Here is a 22,143-nt window from a genome sequence, read left to right on the forward strand (position 1 = left end):
CCATAAGACTGTGTGTGTAGGACACGGCTGTGTGTTAGAAGATCAAAATGCCAAATCTAGGTCTGCCATTAATCTCCTGTTGACTTTGCTGAATGAATTACTTCCTCTACCCCTCTGAATTTGCGGTCTTAACAAATCATGTTGCAAGCTTTTGAAGGACTATTAATCAGTACAGGATACACCTTTCATATGCTGCATTGGGGGTCTTCAGATCTAGTCAAGTGATATCCTTTCCCTGGCTGTATTGAACCTGTAGACTCTGTCCAAAGCCACCTGCACTATTTATCAAATATGACACTGAGGTCTTTATGGTACACAAACCAGAATATTTTTAAGAATTAGTCTGTTGACTCCTTGACTTCTTTTTTATTCTTCTTTCTTTTTTTCCCCCTGGTCTGTTCTGCCAGACCTCTTGTGTTTGATATTCACAGAAAAAAGAAGACCTGTGAGGTGGCTGGCAGTAGACTCACCCTTAAACTGTAAAGTCAACAGAGCTTCCAACATCTGAATTTACCTGCCTATACTATTAAAGTACACTGTTCAGGTCATTGGGTGGTATGGATTTGAGGGGGACTTTCACTCTGATTGTTATTGTAAGGAAATGCAGTAAGTCACAAGAGACAGAACTTACACTTTTGTACAAGGTACGGCTGGGCAAAGGTGTAAGTCTGGGGTCCCAGATGCTGGTGTAGTATCAACATTCAGTAGAACAAGCACTGAGATACAGAGATGTACAAACTTGTTAAATATTCTGAATTTTAAAAATACCTACATTCCATCTGGGAATCTGGCAAGGCTATGCAACCTAATGTGAAAGCAGTGCAAATGCTGCCAGCTCCACTAACTCATGCATTTTTACTTCTCTGAACTCAGAACAGTTTATCCTGCTGATCTATACCTGAGCAGGATTTTACCTCTCATGTATTGTTTTCCTTTTTGCTCTTACAGTGGCATAAGTCTCTTAAGGAAAAGAGCTATGTATTTCCAAATGAAGGACTCCAAAGTGCTTCACCTGTTTGTCTCATTTAAAGAGTACTGCTTTCTCATATACACAACCAGACACACCTGGCAAACTACTTGAGCCTAGCAGTCTCACCATGGTCAAACTTTTTGCTTGTTGAATGAAAAGTGGATTGAATATATGCTGATAGTACTGTAGTATTCACTTGTGTGTTCTGAAAATATGGAGGATATCTCACAGTAGGATATGGAATAGAGCTATCCAGTGTGTCTGTGTGAAAAATCTGTTATCCAGCTAGTGGAAAAAAAATAAATTCCCTCTTAGAATATTTTTAAGAACTCGTATTCAAGTTTTATCTCTCAAAGAAAATGTTCATCAGAGCACCCATGTATTAGAAAGAAACACAAGCTAAAAACTACTATGCATAAGCACAGAAGAGAAAGCAAAATACCTTACATTGATTTTTATTGATTTTTGTGTAAAACACAGTCTGTGGAAAAATAGATAAGAGCATTACTAATAATTTATAATAGCCCTGTTCAGAGAGACAGCACAAACAGTCTGACAAACACAACTACAAAGAGAATATTACACATGGGAGACATATTATGCTCACTGTAAGACACTGCCAGCAAGGCATGAGAAACAATATATAATAATAGAGATCATTTTTCAAGTCAGTTCAATTTGTCACTTATTTTAAAGGTTATAGTCTAATTAATTAAAGCAGTATCATATAACAATACAATATCAGTACTGCAACATTACTCATTATATTGATAGAAGATACTACAGGATGAACAGCCAAGAAATCAAAACCTTATGTATTAGGAGATGCACTGTCTGAAGGAGTTATGCATGTGCATCCACTACAACTACACATGAAAATATTATACTGAAAAAATATATCTAATTTTTATGCACCTGATATATATAACTTTGAAAAGAAAGCTGTTTCCTAACTATATTCATACCTGTGAAATTTATAGCCACTTGGGAACTCATTTCCTTATATTAATCAATAATTTCCTTTAGTGCTGGTTGGGCAGCTAATACCATATAGACGCAAACATACAGACACACAATTAATTAATGCCAAATAAAAATATGAATGTATTTTCTCATGTTGGCACATCATATAGTTCACAGTGTTGGAACAGAAAGTTAAATGTGGCACCAATTCACAGTAACCATTACCACAATTGAGAGAACTTGCAAAACAATTACAAAATAATTAATCTCTAAATAATTCAGGAACATGGGCACTTAATTAACTTGTACATAGTTGCCACAGTTAACAGAATTGTAAGATAAAATTAAAGACACATGGAACTTATAATAGAACTCTACTTTAGACAATGTTAAGAAAGATTACCTTAATATTCATAGGATACAAATAACCTGTTGCTAGAGGTCTCCATTTTATAACATGATGTGTACAGTTTTGTATCACATATTAAGCACTACGTTTTTAACTGTACAGTAATAAACAGAAATAAAACTTATTTCATTACTTATTTTTCCTTAGGCAGTTAAGCAACTTATATAAAGCTACACAAAAATATTTTTCTAGCTGGCTATTCCTCAAAATATGTATTTATTCTCCAAGGTAACCAGGATGTCTACATTAATTTAGTTGTTTATATTTAGGCAGTTGACACTAAACTATTAGTTTCAGGTCTTTTTCCAGTGAGAAGTCCTAAGGTGAGTTCTTCTATAGAGATCAATGTGTTTGGTCACATGAATAAAGATCCCTTATGTGACTAAACATAAGCATGATACAACGTGTGGTAAATGCGTGAGCGTCATTTCACCTTCAGACTTAAAAATGTCTTGTTAAAGTGAATTGGTCCTTAAAGAACATTACAAAATATTAAATCACAAGTCAACATGATATTCCAGTTAGAAGTAAATACATGGCCTAACAGGAAACCATATATAATTTTTGTAGCACAAATATTTCACAAAATGTCTTCATATATTTGATCTAAAAATATTATCTATTTATTAATACTTAAATATTTCAACCTTTCAAGTAACATATAAAATTAAAACACATTTTTAATTTTCTACACAAAGTTTGAAAAAAGGAATGACATATCATTATTCTCTCCAGACACCTTTGGCAGTTTAAAATTTAACAGTTTAAACATTCTCAAATAAATTTAATGAGGAAATAACTTTTTGCATAGGAAAGAGGGCCAATACATTTCTGTATATACTGTCAGTGGTTGCATTACAGTACAATGTATATGGACTTTAACAGTAATTTTCTGCAACATTATCAGTATTGCACCAAAATAATTAGATAAGTGTAGGGAACATTACTACACTACTACACATTCTACAGAAGTGTAAAGTTACTATAAAATAAGAGCAGCATATTTAATTTTGAAATGTAGTTAGATTGTTAATGGTAATAGTTTCTGCCCTAAATCTGTTCAGAGGTACAAAATTCTGCTCTCAGTTATCCCATTCTAGAGATTTTGATCAGGTTTCATGCACAGGACTGGGGTAGAATGTAGCATGGTATTTATCCCATTAAAATTCTCCAAGACTTTGTGTATTCTAAGATTTTTAAAATTAACTTTCTTTACAAGATCAAAGCACAATGCCTCAACTTTGTGTGGTTTTGCTCTGCAATATAGGAGTAGGAAATAGTCCAGGAACTCTAATCCTGCAAGCCTTTCAAGAAATAGACAGGTTTTGGTACTGGAATGTATTTATAGACAAAGTAAGTTAGAAATTGTAATTGTCACTTGTTCTTCATTTTTATGTGAAAATCTCATTTGTACTAGATTAGGCTCTCATCTGTCTTCAGCAATGACAGGTTTTTCACTTAATGTCTAGGATGTCTGATAAAATAGTATTTTACTTGTGTATCACCAAAGTATCACTGAAATAGCTGCATATTGGAGGAGAAACAATAAAATAAGTACCCTGAAACAAACTGATTTGGTTTTGGAAAAAATAAAGAATGCAAACATTCCTTATTTATTTGATAGCTTTAATAAACTTTTTTTCTTTTTCTTTATTTTTCTAAAAAAAAAAAAAAAAAAGGGGGAACTTTCAAATTTCTAAAAAGGTTTAATAAATTTTTGGAGGACATACTTATGAAGGCAGCATCTATCTCAAATAACTCCTAAATTATTGATTTCCAAGAGGCTGAGAGGTTATGTCAGGAAAAAAAGGTCACTGGACACGTGCTTTCTTTTTGGAAGCATCTGCCACTTGTCAGCTATTGGAGACAAGTCTCAAAGACCTTAACCTGACCAATTATAGCTGTTATTATTATATTACTTTTCAAAAAATGGTGAAATAGCATAACTTTTTCCTTCCAATTGATTCCATCCCCAAAGCTTATAAAGGAGGATAAATCTGAGATTTCCAACTACTTGAAATTGAAAATATGTTAACTGAAAAAGGTATTAAATTTCTGTTGACACATGTAACATATAGTTGATTTTTTATCAAAAAAAAAAATGTTTTCACAAACCTCCATTTCCAAAAAGAATTTACTGACCTCTCATTTGATACAAAACCTGTTTAAAGACATATACAAATGCTTTAATTCTGGAAAAAAAGAATGCAAATAATTTAGTTTTCACCTCTAAATTTGAACATGCTTAAAATAAAAGATTATTTCACTGTCTCTCAATTTGCAGCAAGTATATAGAATATACACAGGCTTGATGTGCAAGTTTGGGTAATTGGGACACTAGAATGAAAATAAAATTGTTGCAGATATTTTGAATTTGAAATGAAATTAAGAACAACTGACATGAACTCTTTAGCTTTAGGTTGGTGTAACTGGGGGCAGAGTTTGATTCTAGAATATTCTTTTTCTGTGCAGCTTTTGGTTTCTCTACAAGCAGAGACAATGAGATTACAGGACTAGTGATGTTTAAGGATAAATTCAAGCTTAAGTACTGTATATTTCTTATGTATGATATAGATTATGACAAATTCTTCCAGAGTAATAAATAATAAACGCTCATCTAAGAAAATCAGAGATCTTAAGCAGTGCAAATATAGATAAGAAAAATAGACTTACATACAAGTAAAGAAAATTAGGACTAAATACACATTCTGATTCACTGAAATAAAAGTTTTGCCAATTAAGCAGGAGTAGCCTGAAGGTATGAGTTGAGCTTGGCTATTTTGTCAGAGAAGAGTAATTACTACTGACAGCAGCAGTAATAAATAATTGTGAATGTTGTTTAGAATCCATCAGGAAATGCAAATGCCAAGTTTTAGAGATAAACTAATTTTTAAGTATAATAATAATAATTTTATTTCTCAAAACTTCAGGCATATTCCAGAGACACTCATTGTAAAAGTTAGACCTTTATATAAAAATAGAACATTGGATTTGCACAAAAAGATACTAAGAATTTAAGACACACGCTGGGAAATTCATATGTAATAACAAACTCCAGTGTAGACACATACAGAACATGAGTATTGTGATGCTTCCAACATATTGGAAGTTTCACAGTGAAAATAAATATTTATTGTTGCTGAATTCGCAGCTTTTGTTTTTGTTTTAAAATATTACCTGATATTTCAAACTCATTCAAAAATCAAAAACTAGTTACTTGCACACATCTTTCTAATTATTGTATAGCACGTTTGAGTCTTTATTATGTAATGCTTGTAAATAAAGAAATGCCAAAGGTCTAAAATACTATGTAATATTTTGAAAATAAATGACCATGCTAGTACAATACTATTTGCTTACAAGATGTACAACCACACTATAATGGAAACTAGGTTTGCATATTAAAATCACAGAATGGTGTAAAACCACACAGAAACAAATAAACTGTACATGTGCAATACACTTGACCAAGTGCAAGCTGCTGCACCTGGGTTAGGATAACCCCTGGTATCCATAGAGCCCAGGGGATGGAGGAATCGACAGCACCCCTGCTGAGGACTTCGGGAGTGTTGATGGATGAGAGGCTGGACATGAGCTGGCAATGTGTGCTGACAGCCCAGAAAGCCAGCTGTATCCTGGGCTGCACAAAAAATAGTATGGCCAGTAGGGCAAGGGAGCTGATTTCTGTCCCTCTATAGACACCACCTGCAAAGCTGCATCCAGCTCTGGGGTCCCTGGCATGGGAAGGACAAGGACCTACTGGAGTGAGTTGCTTAGAGGGATGGAGCACCTCTCCTATGAGGAAAGGCTAAAAGAATTGGGATTGTTCAGCCTGGAAAAGGAAGGGCTTAGGGGTGACCTTATAGCAGCCTTCCAGTACCTGAAGGGAGCCTTCAAGAAAGCTGGAGAGGGCAGTGGCATGCTGTGATAGGACAAGGGGGAATGGATTCAAACTGAATGAGAGTAGGTTTAGCTCAATTAGGAGGAAATGCCTCACTGTGAGGATGGTGAGACACTGGAACAGGTTGCCCAGGGAGGCTGTGGATGCCCCATCCCTGGCAGTGTTCAAGGCCAAGTTGGAAGGGGCTTTGAGCAACCTGGTCTATTGGAAGGTGTCCCTGCCCATGGCAGGGAGGTTGGAACGAGATGATCTTTAAGGTCCCTTCCAACTCAAACTGTTCTGTGATTACATAATTCTGTGATCACTACAAATTAATTTGTTGCAAAACATGATTATGTCCTAAATTATTTATTAGTCTATATTCTGAACTCAGTAACAGAAGTGTGGTTTTACTAAAAGAAATACTGCCCAGAAAATGTGGTATTAATCAGCATCCCTCTGACACACATGCTTTAAGTCAAAGAAGTATCTGAAAAGCATAGTTATAATAAAATACTGTTATGATTTAACTGTGGAAAAGAACATTAAAAATTTTTTTTTATTTCATAATAATCTGCTCTCTGTAATTCAAAACAAAAATATTTTTGTAGTTATCAGAAGTATTAGTCATCTAGTTATAAACTTCTCATAGTTTGGTAGTATCGCAGTTTCTACCATATACCAAACAAGTGACTTTACTCCTACTTAACTAAACTCCTAAAAATACAAGTTTATGACAAAAAAAACCCAGGTGTACAACACATAATAATCACAAAAATAATCACATTACAGTTATCCTTTCTGGGGAGAGATGTGGAACAGACCCACTTACTTCTTCTATAACATGGCTTTTCTCCCATCCTCTTCGAATTCTTCTCAGTTTCCTACTTACACATGGCAAAAGTAAAATGATCTTACCTAGAATTACAACAGAAGGCAGAACAAGGGCAAGAACAAAATTCGGTGGTGTATAAAATCTGTAATACTCTTCTTCAAAAGCTCTTTTCCATCCGTAAATCAATACATGGAAAGTACTTATAAGCAGAGCAACGTATCCAAGTGTTGACTTTGAAAAAAAAACAAGAAAAAAAGAGAGACATAATAGTACTTGGTCCTTCATCCGACAGCTCTAACTCATTATTTTAACATTTATTAGACATCATGTTAAATTCTCTTACCTATTCACTCTATTAAATTAGCAATATGTGGTTATAAGTTCACATGTTCTGAAAATCACAGACTGAACTGAGCACTGATTTACAGTGTATCTCTGCTAACATCTATTGGCTTTTCAGTCAAAACTGAAATGATGTCTGCCCAAATCCTAAGTAATGGAACTCAACTTCAGGATACGTATGCAAATAAGGAACAACTCCAGTGTAGTTACTGGAACAACAGCCATTGTGATTGGAAATTAAGTTTCCTGTTTCTCAACTATGAGAATAGATCACTTCCAAAATGCCTTATTAGGGAACAATGCAATTCTGCTGGAAGGGATTTGGGCCTAACACTGCAGATTTTTATCACTCTGAGATGTGCAGCTTACTTCTTCCTTACAGAGGCTTGAATCCACTTGCCTGACATTAGCACAAACCAAGCCTTACTTTTCTCCATCAGCTGTTGCCAACTGGTTAATGGGAATATCTGAACTGCAGGGCTTGGGCTTAACAGCACAAAACAGTGATGCAGTTTATCATAAACAGGCAGTGCTGGATGAAAGGTAAAGTAGAAGGTTCCCACAGCACCCTGCAGAGGATCTCTTATCATGGAATCTAGAGCATGCCACAGAAGGGGGTGACAATAGGGGTCACTCACCATTTCTGGGAATCTGCCTCTTTAAGGACCCTGTAGTTGCAATGCTCTGAAGACTTGACAATTATTAAATTGTCAAATTTCAATTAAATACTTATTAACGTATTAACGTTAACTTTCCCAAACCATGATTAAAAAAAGACAACTTATGCTTTGACTTTTGGTGGTGATCAAATGAAGAAAAATTCTTTTTGGCCCAAACTGATGTAATGACTAACTTGGTTGGGAAACATTTGTAGAAAAGTATTGAAACTGAAAAAGTATTACAAAAGGTAAGTGGCTACCAGTAAATGGAGAGACAAAAAAAAAATAATTACAGTCTATGGGTCTACAGTAGGCTAGTAAAAGAAACAATTCCATCTACTTCAAGATTAAGCAGTTTCTATGGAAAGGAGAATTTCTGAGCTAATTCTATTTGCAAGGATTCACAGATTTATATAATGGCATAAAAGGAAAATACTTTTGTTAATTTCTTGGAATTGGTACCATGTTCTTTGACTTGCCAATATTTATGCATCTGTTTTGCCAATTGTTTCAGGGCCTTGTTTTTAAGCTTTAGATATGCTGCACACCTTTTTTTTAAAAAGGAACAATTTGCTCCCAAAATATTCCATAGGAAACAGAACACTCAGAGAAACACTGGAGAACACATCCAGAAACAGAACACATTCAGAAAGACTGGATATGAAAACAGTATCTGCAGTATCTGGACGGAAGCTCTGGTAAGAAGATTGGACAGCAAACAATACTATCAAACCTGATCCTTTAATATGTTATTGCAGATTTTTGCTGGTATGACTGTCCTGAATTCATAGTTGTTATATCACCACCAACAGGGAGAAGGGCACAAGTGAATCATATCCCTCATTTCTTCATCAAGATTACTGATGAGAACTATAACAATTCTTGTAAAAGAAACAGAAGGGAACTCTTATACAGTCATTTCCTTTTTTTTTTTTTTTTTTTTTTAATTTTAGTGCTTATTTAAATTCAATTTCCAAGCTTCAGTTTTGAGACATCTATATAAGTCTTTCTATCTAATGGTAGAATGGAAGCTAAGAAGTACATCAATATATTTTGAACTAAAAACACAAGGACAAGAAAAACACATGATGCACCTTTATTAAGTTCTTTTTTTGCCCTGTGGCAGGCTTCTTTGAAGTGGTGGTAGGGTACGTGTTTGTGTGTACTGGACAATTTCAACCACACATCTAAAAATCTAACAAAGACATTCCTATAGCAGCTTCTGTCAGCTACAGATGCTATGTTCTTCTACCAGGCCCTTCTACCAGTGCCACTGGGCACTGGCAGGTAACTTTTTTAAGAGCAGAGGACTTCTGAAAGTAGCAAGAAGCAATACTTTTTATTCACTAGTAAATTCACCTTGGACAGAGAGCAGCAACATCAGTTGTAAATCTTGGGAACCCTCTGCCTAGGCTCTAGGACGGCTGCTGGGAAAAGGGGAAGACTATCTTTGGTTGCTTTGCTTCCTTATCTTCCATAATACTGTGTTTCCTGAAAGCTAAGTAAGAGCTTAGTACATTTCCTATGGACTCCCCAGCCATGTAGCTTTTCTCTAGGTCTTCCCTGGTTTGTTTCTTTTTCTTCTTGATCAGTCTTTTAACCAATATGGGAGATTCCCAGCCAGGACTACTGACAAACTGGGCAAACTGGCATTGTTTGGGAAAAGAACCAACAAAAGTTAGAGGAGCAGAAAAGATGAAAGAGAAAAATCCCTAAAATGTTATCAGAAAAATGTACATATAGAGAGACAATAATCTGCTGTGGGGCAAATCTTTTTCAGGAATTTCTACCTTCACAATGGTCGAATAGTTCCAAGTAATTTATATTTACGAAACATATTTTTAAAGTCTACATTTATGCAAGATATACTTTGGATTCCCCTAGTAACAGGATACTGCTAGAGTTATAAACCACTTGTAGCAAGTCTGAGTGGAATCTTACCCATAAACTTGCAAAATACTCAGGTTGCAATCTTCTTTACTCTGGGGAAGAAGTATCCTATTCTTGAGGCAGGGCAGCCCTTCCTCAAAGGGTATGCACAAGGAAAGTTTTAGTAATACTGTCTCCTAAACACTTTAGGATTGTGCTAGCAGAGAAAAGGAATGTCTACACAAAGGTCGGCTTGCTATTACACAAATGGTTGAGTTGTGCTGATTTTTGCTAAAAAACATAAAGCTCAGCTTTCCAAGTCTGCTCTGTCCACTGCCACTTTGAGTGATGGGTTTGACTTCAACTTTTAGACTGGAAAACAAAAGCAGCAGTCACATATGCTCACATTATATATTTACAGTTTAACTTCCCTCAGAAGACTGAAGGTCCAGTGCAGCACTTCTTGCAGACCACATTCTCCATTTTCTTGTATTTTATGTGACTGCTCAAGGACTGGTTTCAATAAATTCCTTTTTCTGTTTGCAGTGTGTTGGTTTAAGCTGTTTATTTTGCCTGCTCTGGCAAAATATGAATTCTTTTGTATTTCTTGTCCATGTCTACCTTTGTTCCTTATCCAAATATATTTAGAAGAAAAAAAGAAGAGTATTGAAGTGGCATTTAAGAAAACTAATGCGTTAGTTTATCAGCCCCAGCTTTCTTCCCTGCTGCTCTTCTCAGTAAGCTTCAATGCCTGCAAAGTTTCATGCCAAATTTCCATCATCTAGGATCTCCTACTGAGCAAACTCTTCATCACTGCCTAGTTTTGTGGCTCCTCTGTCTGGATGTTATGAGTGTTTCTCTCTGAATCATGATGAAGTGATCAGATCTTTGTTTGTACAGTAGCCAGCTCTCTCCTGCAGCAATTCCAGGTTTTCTGCTGGTCTCCTAGCTCCTTCTAGGACTGACAAATATGGGCTTTTTACGCTATTTTATGCTGGTTAGGCCTGCCTGTTGTAGATATTTGTATAAGGAAGGAAGGTAGCAGAAGGTGTGCCAGGGCCTGGAAAAGCCTCTGATTTTAATAAACTGTCTTCATGTTTTACTAATGGGTATTTTCAGCTAATGGAAATAATGCAGTTGAAAGCTGTGTCAAGTCCCACACAGTGGAAGGGAAGCAAAACTAAATTAATGACACCATGGCTGTCAGACAGCTGTGCAATAAAAATCCTGTAGGACAAATTAAGTCTTCAATTTTAACAATTGTGTGCATCTACATATCTCATCAGTAGTATCTCATCAGTATCACTACCTTTAGCTAAAGTTTGTCTAAATTTATCTGATTTGAATTTAGCAAGAAATTTTAACAATGGAAAAGGAATAGATGAGTGATCATTTGGTTTTAGCTATGTTAGTTATTTAAGACCAACAAGTGTAAAATGTAAAGTCCTATTCCAACATTTATGAAATGCTTAATGTGCCTTCATGGTAATATATTTGCTAACTAAGGATATGTTGTTTTTATTAAACTACCAGAGAGGAAAAAAAAAGCTCGTCACGTTGCAGTTTGCTTTTGTTTGTGATCGAGATCACAATTCTTATTAACAACAAACCGGCATTATTCAAAAAGTAACACACCTGAATAAAACTGAACTCCCTCCAGTTTAAGGCACTGTTTACTGAAGGGATGGAAGTTACTGCCAGCAGAGAAAGCAATCCAAGACTCATTATTCCAAAGGAAATATACATTTCAATTCTCCACACTTCTTCCTCATTCCAAGAATTTTCAACATTTGCATGAACCTGATGAAAAAGAAAAAAGGAAGAACTTCATTCTACAGAATATTAAAAATACCAACAGAAGTTATTTTGCTGATGTAAAGTCCACAGTCACAGGGCAACTATAAAATGGGGTCAAATACTTCAGAGATTTCCTCATGTCTTGGAGAAAAACAACTATTTCCTTACTGCTGGTACTGGTTCTTGCTAGATTAAAAATACATTAAACAAGGAAATTTAGATGAGATGTTAAACAAAAATGTAACATTATAAGCTATTTACAACAATTCTGTTATAAAATCAGGTAATTCTTCACATTCCTATGCACAGTAGAAAAGGAGATGTATTCTTCAAACTTAAATTCTGTAACACAAATTGGATAAATCTGCAATTTGTTTTTAGTTTGTTATATTTGGAAATAGTTTAACATAATTTCCCAATTTTGCTTTATCTCCCTAGTCCAAGCTAGTCTGTCTCCTTCACTACTGCCATCAGATACACAGAATATTCTGAGTTGAAAGGGATCCAAAAGCATCATCAAGTCCAACTCTTAAATGAATGGCTCATAGAGGGACTGAGCCCACAATCTTGGTGTTATTAGCATCAGGCTCTAACCAGCTGAGCTAGTCTCAGGGTTCTCACTGGAGAGCTTTACCAGGAAAAAGAAACAACTCAGGACCTTAACATTTAAGAAGTTTGGATATTAAATTATTTTCCACTTTCAGGAGAACACACTTTGAAAGAGGTTCACTAGCAATATTAGCAAGTGAGAGTTTTACAATATCATTAAAAGTAAGATAATTTCTTTTAAAGTATCAGTGGATCCTTTAGTGTTACTAAGTCTAAGTGTAAAGAACAATAGTTTCTTGCTGTCTTCCATAGTTTTGCCTCTCCTATCTTTCCCTTAAGCTCAGTTTTTCACGCTAGCCCTTTCAGAGTTTGTGGACTCAGTTTCTGTTAATTTGTTCCATTTGATTTTATTTCCTTAAGTGTGCCTTCCTTTCTGTTCTATCACATCTCTCATTCCCACAGATTTTATGTGCAGAATGGTAATGCTGTTTTTCTGGCAATGCTGCTTCTCTGCTACTTTAAAGGTGACAGTAAGCTGCCTCACTGACAGACAGGAGCATGAGACCCCCTTCTAAAGGACGACAGATTTGTCGGAGATTGTTTCAGGGTTATGCAAGACCAATTGTTCCTGGGAACTGTGAGTCAGTCTCTATTGCCTGCAACAGATGATGTTCACAGAATTTAAAATAAATAAAGTATTTTTACCACTGGTCCAAAATGTTAAAAAGTATCAGCATTTTCTTTTCCTTTTTTTTTTTTTAACATAGATGTATCTGTAATAATGATTACAGTAGCTACCCTTATACTTTTCATACTTGTAAATGCACTTACCATATACACACTTCCCCCACGTTAAGTATACATAGAGAGGAACACACCTCAGAATTTTCCTGCTGTTGCTCTTATCCTGTCTATCCTACAGTCTCCTTGTGTATTACTATCAGGGCTTTCCATAGGAGATGTCCTTGACTCCCCCTACCACACAAATGTGCCTGCAGTTTGACCCATAAGCTGAGCAAAATGCACAGATGTTTTTTTAGTCTCCTTATTAGGCACCAGCTATGAATAAGATAACACATCACATTCTGTGCTGAAAACACTAGAACAAATTAAGAAAACATATATTGTATTCAGGAGCCATATGCACATAGCAAAGACATTTTTGGCTCACTGACCTGAAGACTGTCTTACCTGTTGATAGGCCATGTTGAGGAATAAGTACCGCTCCGATCTCCTCATGGGTAAGCACAGGCTGTACACCACGTGCACTGTAGCAAAGAAGAAACTGAGCAGCCCAAGCTGCTTCCGACACTGGAGCCAGCTGTCCAGCCAAGGCGGAAACCGCCGATACTTAGTGCCATAGTAAAGCTGGTAAGCAGCTGCAATAAGTCCTGATAAATACACTAGAGAAAGTAAAGTGATTGCAACAACTGGCAGAGTCTTGTTCACGATCTCAATGGGAATCTTGTAAAAGTCGCTCTGCTGGTGTCTCAGGTATGGATGGATTACATCTCTGATGAAGGAATAGATGAAGAAAAATGTTGCCAGGCTAATGGCAATCAGTACAGGCCCCTTCCACAGGGTGAACAGTCGCAGAGGCAAGTTTTCAATTTCCCTTGAAGATGACAATGCCCCCAAATCAATAGGAATAAAACGGAGCTTATGGGCAAGCTCAATAACTTGATGGCGAGCCTGAACATTGTTACTGCATATATAGACCTGTTGGGAAAGTCAAGGCAATTGTCTGTAGTCACAGAAAGAGACTCAAAGGTTAAAAATCTGCAACAAAACCGAAAAAAACCTTACGGTCCTCCAGATCAAAACTATGACACTACTGCTAAAATTGTACACTGTTATCCCAGCTCATATCACCATGATGACAATGAAATCACATAAAAATCCAGCCAAAGTTCAAATATGCACACTGATTTAGCAAAAGAGTAAACAAAAAAAAGATAAAGCAAATTGTTACCAATGAGCTGACTGTGGGATGTCCTGCAATCTGCCCACTGAAACCCCCCATGTCTACAGGACTGGACTGAACTTGAAACAAAGGCTAAAAGCATTTCAGAAAATCACAAGTTCTCTCAAAAATACAGGAATCTTGAATGATGACCCTAAAACAGTTGTAGCATAAACAGAATGCAAAGCAGAGAACTATGTAATCTCTTGATATGTAACAATTTTAGCTTAATTTCACAATCCAGACTTTCACAGATTCCAGCTTTGAATGTTTAACAGCAAAGACAAAAACTACTAATGAGTTCTAAAGACCAGTTTATTACACAGTGGAAAAAAATGCACTGCTATGTACTTTAAGGTTCCTTTAAAATTTACAGTAGGCTATAGTTTGCCCAACACTATTTGCTGATCATCTGCATTAGAGCAAACATGATCTGTTTTGACAGAATTGAATTACAGTGCAGTGCTATTCCAAAAGGGGATAAAACAAGTCTGGCAAGGTTATTCTTAAAATTATGCTAATTATGCATTAATTGCATTCCACTTAAATCTACCTGAAGAGACAGAAAACTCAATTTAATCTCTCAAAGTAGTCACATTACAGCAGTCATTTCTCATGTATTTCTCAGAGTCCAAAAAGCTGTGAAGGACTGGATTCCTGCATAGGCTTAAATCCTTTGTATCACCTCAGCAAAGCATGAAGAACATAAAGATGCCTTTTCTATATGCAGGATAGATTTGGGGAACATACTGGGAAGGAATTTAAACGTGATGTTCACAAGTAGTCCTGGATCCAATGAATCTTAGAAATATGTGTGCCTCCTTCTGTTTCCTCATACTTATGATTTTGGGGCAACTAAAAGCTACATAATTTCTTTCAATCCCTTTGTTGCTATTTGAAGCAAGTATTTTTAGAACAGCTGACTCCTAAGCCCTCGGATCAGGAGCTCAGATTTCTGTGCATCTTTTTCAATAGTTTACCCCAATACTGAAACTCAAATATACTGGGAAAGATTGTCTCTATCCTTGTATAAAGCATAAGGATAGACATGAACATATTTCCTACAGAAAACATTAAGATCCAACTCCTCTCATCTGTCTGTAGTCATCTAAAGGTCATCTGTCTACTCTAAGCTGGTATCCACATTTCCCTTGCAATCTTTAAAGATAAACAGGCAACTCAGGGAAAAATTCAGACCACTTACTCTATATGTCTTACAGTGGGATGAACTCGACTCTGAAAGTTTTATTGGCTACTAAAACATAGGCTAAAGGCCCAGCATTTTAGGTATGTTAAGTCAGGCAGAATGAATCCCCTGAGTTCTGACTGCTTACACTCAGTTCCTGTCATTTGCATCTTACAAAAAAGTTAAATTTATAATATAATAAAAATAATAGCACTTACCTGTCTGCTGGCATCCTTTGGTCCTAACTGCAGTGACCAAGCTGAAATGACATTGAATCCTTTGACAATCAGGGAATCAGGAAAAAGTGATGCCAAATACTCTGCATTGGAGTCTGGATATTGGTCTACTCTTGTATTATTGCTGACATCAATCAGAATTTTACCAGCAAGTAAATGTTTGAGGTCCCACAAAGAGGTGTAATGTTCTCTGTGTATGGCTACAAAAATGATGTTTGTTTTTGCAACTGCATCTTCATGATGAGTGACATCAACCACGTGGGGAAAGAACTCAGCAGCATGTTTAGGGTTTCTGCTTCCTACGACCACATGGTACCCACATCTGATGAGTCGAATTGTCAATGACTTAGCGAAGTCTCCACTTCCAATGATGCCTATTGTGACCTTACTGGCATCCTTGATGCCATTAGCAACATTTGGTAGAAAAGTTTCATTGAGGTTCTTGGGACTCCCCATCATAGAGATTGATTCCATATTTCCAAGACACAAAACCTACAATGATTTCTTCAGGGAAAAAGAAAAAAAAAAAAAAGAGAAAAAAGAGAAAACAACTGAAGGAAAAATGCAACATCATACAATTATGAGGCATCAGAATCCATAAACACCTCTGGAAACAAAACCTTTGGTTCTAAGTTTCATATTACATTTTCTTCTTAATAATGTATGTGCTTATCAACTTTCTTTTACAATGTCACTAATAGAAGAAGCAATAAGAAATATAAAACACTTAAAGCACTTCAATAATACAACTCCATTAGTAAATTATAATTCTTCCATCTTCTCCCATTCCCTACCTTCCACTACCCTGGAATGCTGGACCACAAGATAACTTTGTGCTCCTGAAACTAACAGTCAACAGAAAAATGAGAAGAAACATGTTAGGAAAACTGGATAATTATGGAAAAGGCTAGAAGGTAGAGAGTGCTGGCCTGGGATTGGCATGAAGACAGTGAGTTCATGGAAGTTGAACTCCTTTAAAAGCTTATCAAGTTATTACTGTGATATCCTCTTTTGGTCATGAAGGAATGGATGCAAAAGTCTTAAAGCTGCAAATGTCATGGCTACCACCATGACAGACATCCAGCTGTCAGCCTGGGAAATGGGCTGCCCACATGGATCCAATGGCAAAGACAACAAGGGAAATTCATCAAGGCCTAGTCGTGAGATCACTATTGACATTTCTAGGTCAGATTGCTAGGCCTGGCCATGGATTAAATGTGGATGTAAGGGTAAAGGATTCAAGGCCATGAGTCACAAATATGCTTAACAGGAATTTCCAACCAGGTAAGTAAGTCCTGGACATAAACACATGGGACGGCATTCCACAAAAAAAATAATAGCAGGAAGAGACACATTTCATGCAATAATAAAAGGGAAGATAGTTTTAAGACTCAAATTCAGTGCAGGAAGGGATGCTTTGAAGAAGGACAGAGACTAAGGCTCACTGAAAAATAAAACAAATACTACTGTATGTTTGGAGAGAAGTGGTCACAGAACTGCAATAAAGCTGTAACAAAGACATTAAAAAAAAAACCCAAACCACTACGGAAGTCTTCAGATGAAACCACAGTTATGACCTAAGTGGTTCTGCACTGTTGTGGTGGGTTGACCCTGGCTGAAAGCCAGGTGCCCAAAAAGCTGGTCTATCACTCCCCTCCTCAGCTGGCCAAGGGAAAGAAAATGTAACAAAAATGAGTTGAGATAAGGGCAGGAAGAGATCACTCACCAGTTACTGTCACAGGCAAAAAATTAACTGAATTTATTACCAATCAAAATTGGAGCAGGATAATGAGAAGCAAAACAAATCCTCCCAAAAAACACCTTTCCCCACCACTCCCTCCTTCCTGGGTTTAACTTTATTCCCAATTCTCCACCTCCTCCCCCAAAGCAGTGCAGGGAGATGGGGAATAGAGGTTATGGTCAGTTCACCACATGCTGTTTCTACTGCTGCTTTCTCCTCAAGAAGAGTCCTTCCCCTACTCCAGCATGGTGTCCCTCCCACAGGAGAGTCCTCCATGTACTTCTCCAACTTGAGTCCTTCCCACAGGCTACAGTTCTTCACAAACTGCTCCAGTGTGGGCCCCTTCCATGGACTGTAGTCCTTCAGGAACAAACTGCACCAGTAGGGGTCCCTCACAGGGTCACAAGTCCTGCCAGGAAGCCTCCACAGGTCCTGCCAGAAGCCTACTCCAGAGTGGGCTTCCCACAGGATCACAGCCTTCCTTTGGGCATCCACTTGTACTGGTGTGGGGCTCCTCCCTTCTCTGCTCTACCATGAACCTCCTGGGGCTGCAGGGGACAGCCTGCTCCACCATGGGCTGCATGGGCTGCAGGGGAATGTCTGCTCCAGCGCTTCAAGCACCTCCTCCTCCTTCTTGTTTGGCCTTGGTCCCTATACTGTTGTTCCTCTCACATATTCTCACTCCTCTCTTCCATGGCCACAACTACCTTTTTCTTACCTATATTATCCCAGAGGTGCTACCACCATCGCTGGTGGGCTCAGCCCTGGCCAGCTGCAGGTCCCTCCCAGACCCAGCTGGCACTGCCCCATCTCACACAGGGTAAGATTCCAGCAGCTGCTCACAGAAGCCACCCCTATAGAACTCCACCCCTCTCCCGCTACCAAAGCTTTGCCAGGCCAACCCAATACAATTTTAGAACAGGAATGAATTCTGAAAATGAAGGAGGCAGTGAGGGAAGGCAGGCTAACAAGCAGCAAAGAGAATCCACAAGGTTGCTGTCTTGGGAACAACCAAAAGCAGACCACATGGAAAGGAGGAACCAAACAAACCTCTTCCTGAGCCACCATCCAAGAGCTGATATGATGGTACCTAATCATCAGTGGGGTACTTTACCCAGCCAATAGCTAGGAATACAGCATGTGTGGTGAACAATCTCCCACAATTAAAAGTAGCTCTGTGTTTCAGAAATTGAAGGAAACTACTAAAAGAATGGGTACTTTTCATTTCAGCTTTGACTAGAAGGGAAGAACTCACTGAAACTGAACTCAGATGCTAAAGAAGGAAAGAGTGAAACTGACCACAAAGTCAGTATACCAAGAAAAGATTCTATCAATGAACCTTTCTGGCAGAGGCAGACCACATAGATTTTTATGTATGCACTGAAAAAAGCCTTGACTTCTTTCTTACCATGTGACCTGGAATGTGTCTAACACATGACCAAAATATCAGTATTTCCTGCACCATGACGGATTAACACCTAGGAACATAATGAGAATGGCTGTATTTTGATCAGATACAAGATATAACTGGATATGACAGAACATGAATGTGTTCACCATGTGATTATAGAGGCCCACTTCAGCTCATGCCATGTGACATGAAGGTGCTACAAAACTTTGGGATTGAAAAGAAACAGCGAAGAGGAAATGGGCTACCAGTACCATTTAACCTGCTGCAGCCTACTTTGAGTTTTAGTCCAAAGGATCCTTAGGAGAGTGCACATATAGGAGTTGGACATGATGAATTACTCTGGTGAGCTGAATTTGGCCCATTGGTCGAAGCTTCTCACTGCCTGTTCTAAGGAAAATACAATGTGAGTAACAGAATAGAACTAATAGATTTCATACAAAAACCTCAGAGAATAGGCTGATGTGATTTTAAGGCAAGTAGTCCAAGAGATGGAAGAGAGCAGAGAGCTGGCAGTAACTGAAAGGGACTATATTAAATGCATAATAGCAATTCAGAAGAAAGAGTGTCTAAGACTGTTTTAACTAAAACAGAGGAGCCCTAATGATCTGAAAAATCACACCAAAAATAAATAAAAGGTTTGTGTGCATGGCTAAGGAACTCGTATAAAGAGTTAAAGAGACAGTGCTATCATGTGGGGATAAAATCAGAACAATGGTACAGAAGTGAGTTGTAACTACCGAAGAACATAAATGGTAACAAGTGAAGGTTCCATATATACATTAAAAAGAGAAGATAGAAGGCAAAGTTTATAACTTCAGAGGAAAAGGAACAAATGATAAGTGATACAAAGTAGGACAAAGTGTTAAACTTCCTTATTTTGGCCCTCAACAGAAAAGTTAACTGTGAATGGCAATTTAATGAAATTCCTTTTACAGGAAGACAGGTGAGGTCAAAGTCAAAAAAAGGTATAAGTCAAGAGTAAAGAATAAAGTTAAAGATTTTAAAGTCAGCAGATACATATGAAACCAACTCTTGATGCTTAAAATGCCAATCAAAGTGACATCTTGAGAACCCGACAGGACAAGACAGGCAGACTAGCACATTCCATTAAAAGAATGGAGGAGGAGGACTGAGGAAAGAGAATACTTGTTAGCCTAACTTCAGCCCTTGGACAGATTTTACATCAAGTTACTGAGCAATTTGCAAATAGATGGGAAGCAGATGATAAGAAGTAGCTGAGGTGGGTTGTTCAGGAACAGACTGCAACAAAAACAACCTTCTTTTACGAAATATATGCCTTGAGAGTTCTAAAAAATAACAAGAATTGCATAAATTTGACCTTTGCTGTTAGATAAGCCAAGAGACCACCACAACGCTGTGTCAGCCAGACGGTGACACTCGTGAGAGCCTGCTCTTGGAAAAACAACTGCTGGAGGAGAAAACCGAGCGAGCGCAAGCCGGGCGGGCACCGGGCGTGTGACCCTGCCGGGCGGGCACTTACGGGGCGCGGGGCTGGCGGCAGGCCGGGGGCGGCCCGGCGTCCCCTCGGCGTGCTGGCGGAGCGGGGATCCAGCGCAGGGCAGCTCGGCGGGGCCCTGCTCCGGGCCGGCATCTCCCGCTGCAACGACAACACGCCGTGATACCGCCCGCCCGGCCCCTCCGCCCCCGGGCACAGCCGGGGCAGCGCTGCCAGGCCCGCCCGCCGCGGGGCGGGGGCTGCCCGGCACCCTCGCGGCTGAGGGAGGCTGGGCCGCTCCGGTCCGCTCCGCGGGGGCCCGGCACCGCCAGAACCTGCCCGGAGCCGGGGGCAGCCGTGGCGCAGCCGCCGCCACGATGGGCAGCGGGGAAAGCCCCGCTCGGCCGGGCCGGGGAGCGCCCGGCGGGGATGGGGCCCGTCCCGCCCCGGCGCCTCTCACCTCCGCCCGCCCGGCAGGAGCTCCGCGCCGCCGCTCCTCCGCACTGTCCGGCCCCGCAGTGCCGGGCGGGCGGGGAGGCGGTGCCTCTCCTGCCGCCGCGACCCGCCCCTGCGGCCGCTCCGCCACGGCAGGCGGGAGGCTGGGATGGAGCCGGGAGTCCTAGTGGGTGACAGGTTGACCATGAGTCCGCAGTGTGCCCTTGCTGCCAGGAATGCCACTGGTATCCTGGGGTGGTATCGGGAGGAGTGTGGCCAGCAGGTTGAGGGAGGTGATGCTCTCCCTCAACTTGGCTTTAGTGAGGCCACATATGGAGTGCCGCGTCCCGTTTTGGGCCCCTCAATACAGGAAAGACAAGGAGCTATTGGAGGAGGTCCCGCGGCTAGGCACAAAGAAGATTATGGGTCTGGAATTTCTCTCTTATGAGGAGAGAGTGCAGAAGCTAGGCCTGTTTAGTCTGGAGAAGAGAAAACTGAGAGGGGATCTCATTAATGCATATAAATATCTCAAAAGCGAGTGCCAGAGGATGGTGTCAGACTCCTTTCAGTGATGCCCAGTGATAGGACAAGGAGCAATGCTCATAAATTAAAACACACAAAGTTTCACCTCAACACAAGGAAGTGATAGAGCACTGGAACAGCTGCCCAGGGAGATCATGGAGTCTCCCGAGACATTCAAAACCCACCTGGATGTGTTCCTGTGTCACCTGGTCTAGGTGACTCTGCCTTGGCAGAGAGGTTGGACTAGATGATCCCCAGAGGTCCCAAGCAACCCTAACGACTCTATGTTTCTGTGATTTCGTGACAGTACCAGGGGTCAGTGGCACATGGGGAGAGGGGCGTGGGTGGCCTCGCAGTGCCCTCAGCCCCAGCCATCATCACTGCTCCAGCCCCAACCCCTCTAGCCTGCGCAACATCCCCAGCACAGGCAGAGCCAGACCTGGGTCCCATTGACACAGTGCGGGTACCTGGCCAGTCTCCAGGGGAGCTCACAGCCCTGAGGGCAAAATGCACCTCCCAGACCTTGCCTTGCCTCGAGCTGCCCTGGCCCAGGTGGTTCTTCAGTGGGAACCCACCACCAGCCTCCTTTCCTTATCCTCTCCTGGCAGAAGGGTGCTGCTGCAAGCAGTTCCAGCTGCAGGGCTGCAGGTGAGGGATTAAACCATCCTATGTCACAGAATGGCTGCGTTGGAAGGAACCCAATGAGCATGATTGTTCAGATCTCCTTCCAACCTGACTGAATGTTTCCAACGATGGGGTATCCACCACCTCTCTGGGCAACCTCTTCCTGCTTTTCATCACCCTTGTAATTTCTGAGGGGGATGTTGAGTGTCCCTATGGCCCAGAGCACCTTCCTGGGTGTGGGGAGTGTTTCACTGTGTGACCACTGTACTCTGTGTGGGTGGCAGTTGTGCTCTAAT

General features: G+C 39.6%; 1 protein-coding gene across 2 annotated transcripts; it reads right to left on the reverse strand.

Moving 5' to 3' along the window:
• Positions 1-1,409: 1,409 nt before the first annotated feature.
• On the reverse strand, positions 1,410-20,776 carry STEAP2 (STEAP2 metalloreductase). Of its 2 annotated transcripts, XM_050324143.1 has the most exons (6): positions 20,727-20,775; positions 20,312-20,428; positions 15,641-16,162; positions 13,465-13,992; positions 11,563-11,727; positions 1,410-7,288 (listed from the first exon to the last, which is right to left on the reverse strand). In XM_050324143.1, the coding sequence occupies exons 3-6, from the start codon at positions 16,130-16,132 to the stop codon at positions 7,004-7,006; spliced, it is 1,470 nt and encodes a 489-aa protein (XP_050180100.1). In that variant the 5' UTR covers positions 16,133-16,162; positions 20,312-20,428; positions 20,727-20,775; the 3' UTR covers positions 1,410-7,003. The 2 variants fall into 2 exon arrangements, with proteins under 2 accessions (XP_050180100.1, XP_050180108.1); XM_050324151.1 differs by lacking the exon at positions 20,312-20,428 and having other exon boundaries at positions 20,727-20,776.
• Positions 20,777-22,143: the final 1,367 nt, after the last annotated feature.

The sequence above is a fragment of the Myiozetetes cayanensis genome, unplaced genomic scaffold (assembly GCF_022539395.1).
Source record: "Myiozetetes cayanensis isolate MyiCay16 unplaced genomic scaffold, myiCay2020 scf1, whole genome shotgun sequence".
Taxonomy (NCBI): Eukaryota; Metazoa; Chordata; class Aves; order Passeriformes; family Tyrannidae; genus Myiozetetes; species Myiozetetes cayanensis.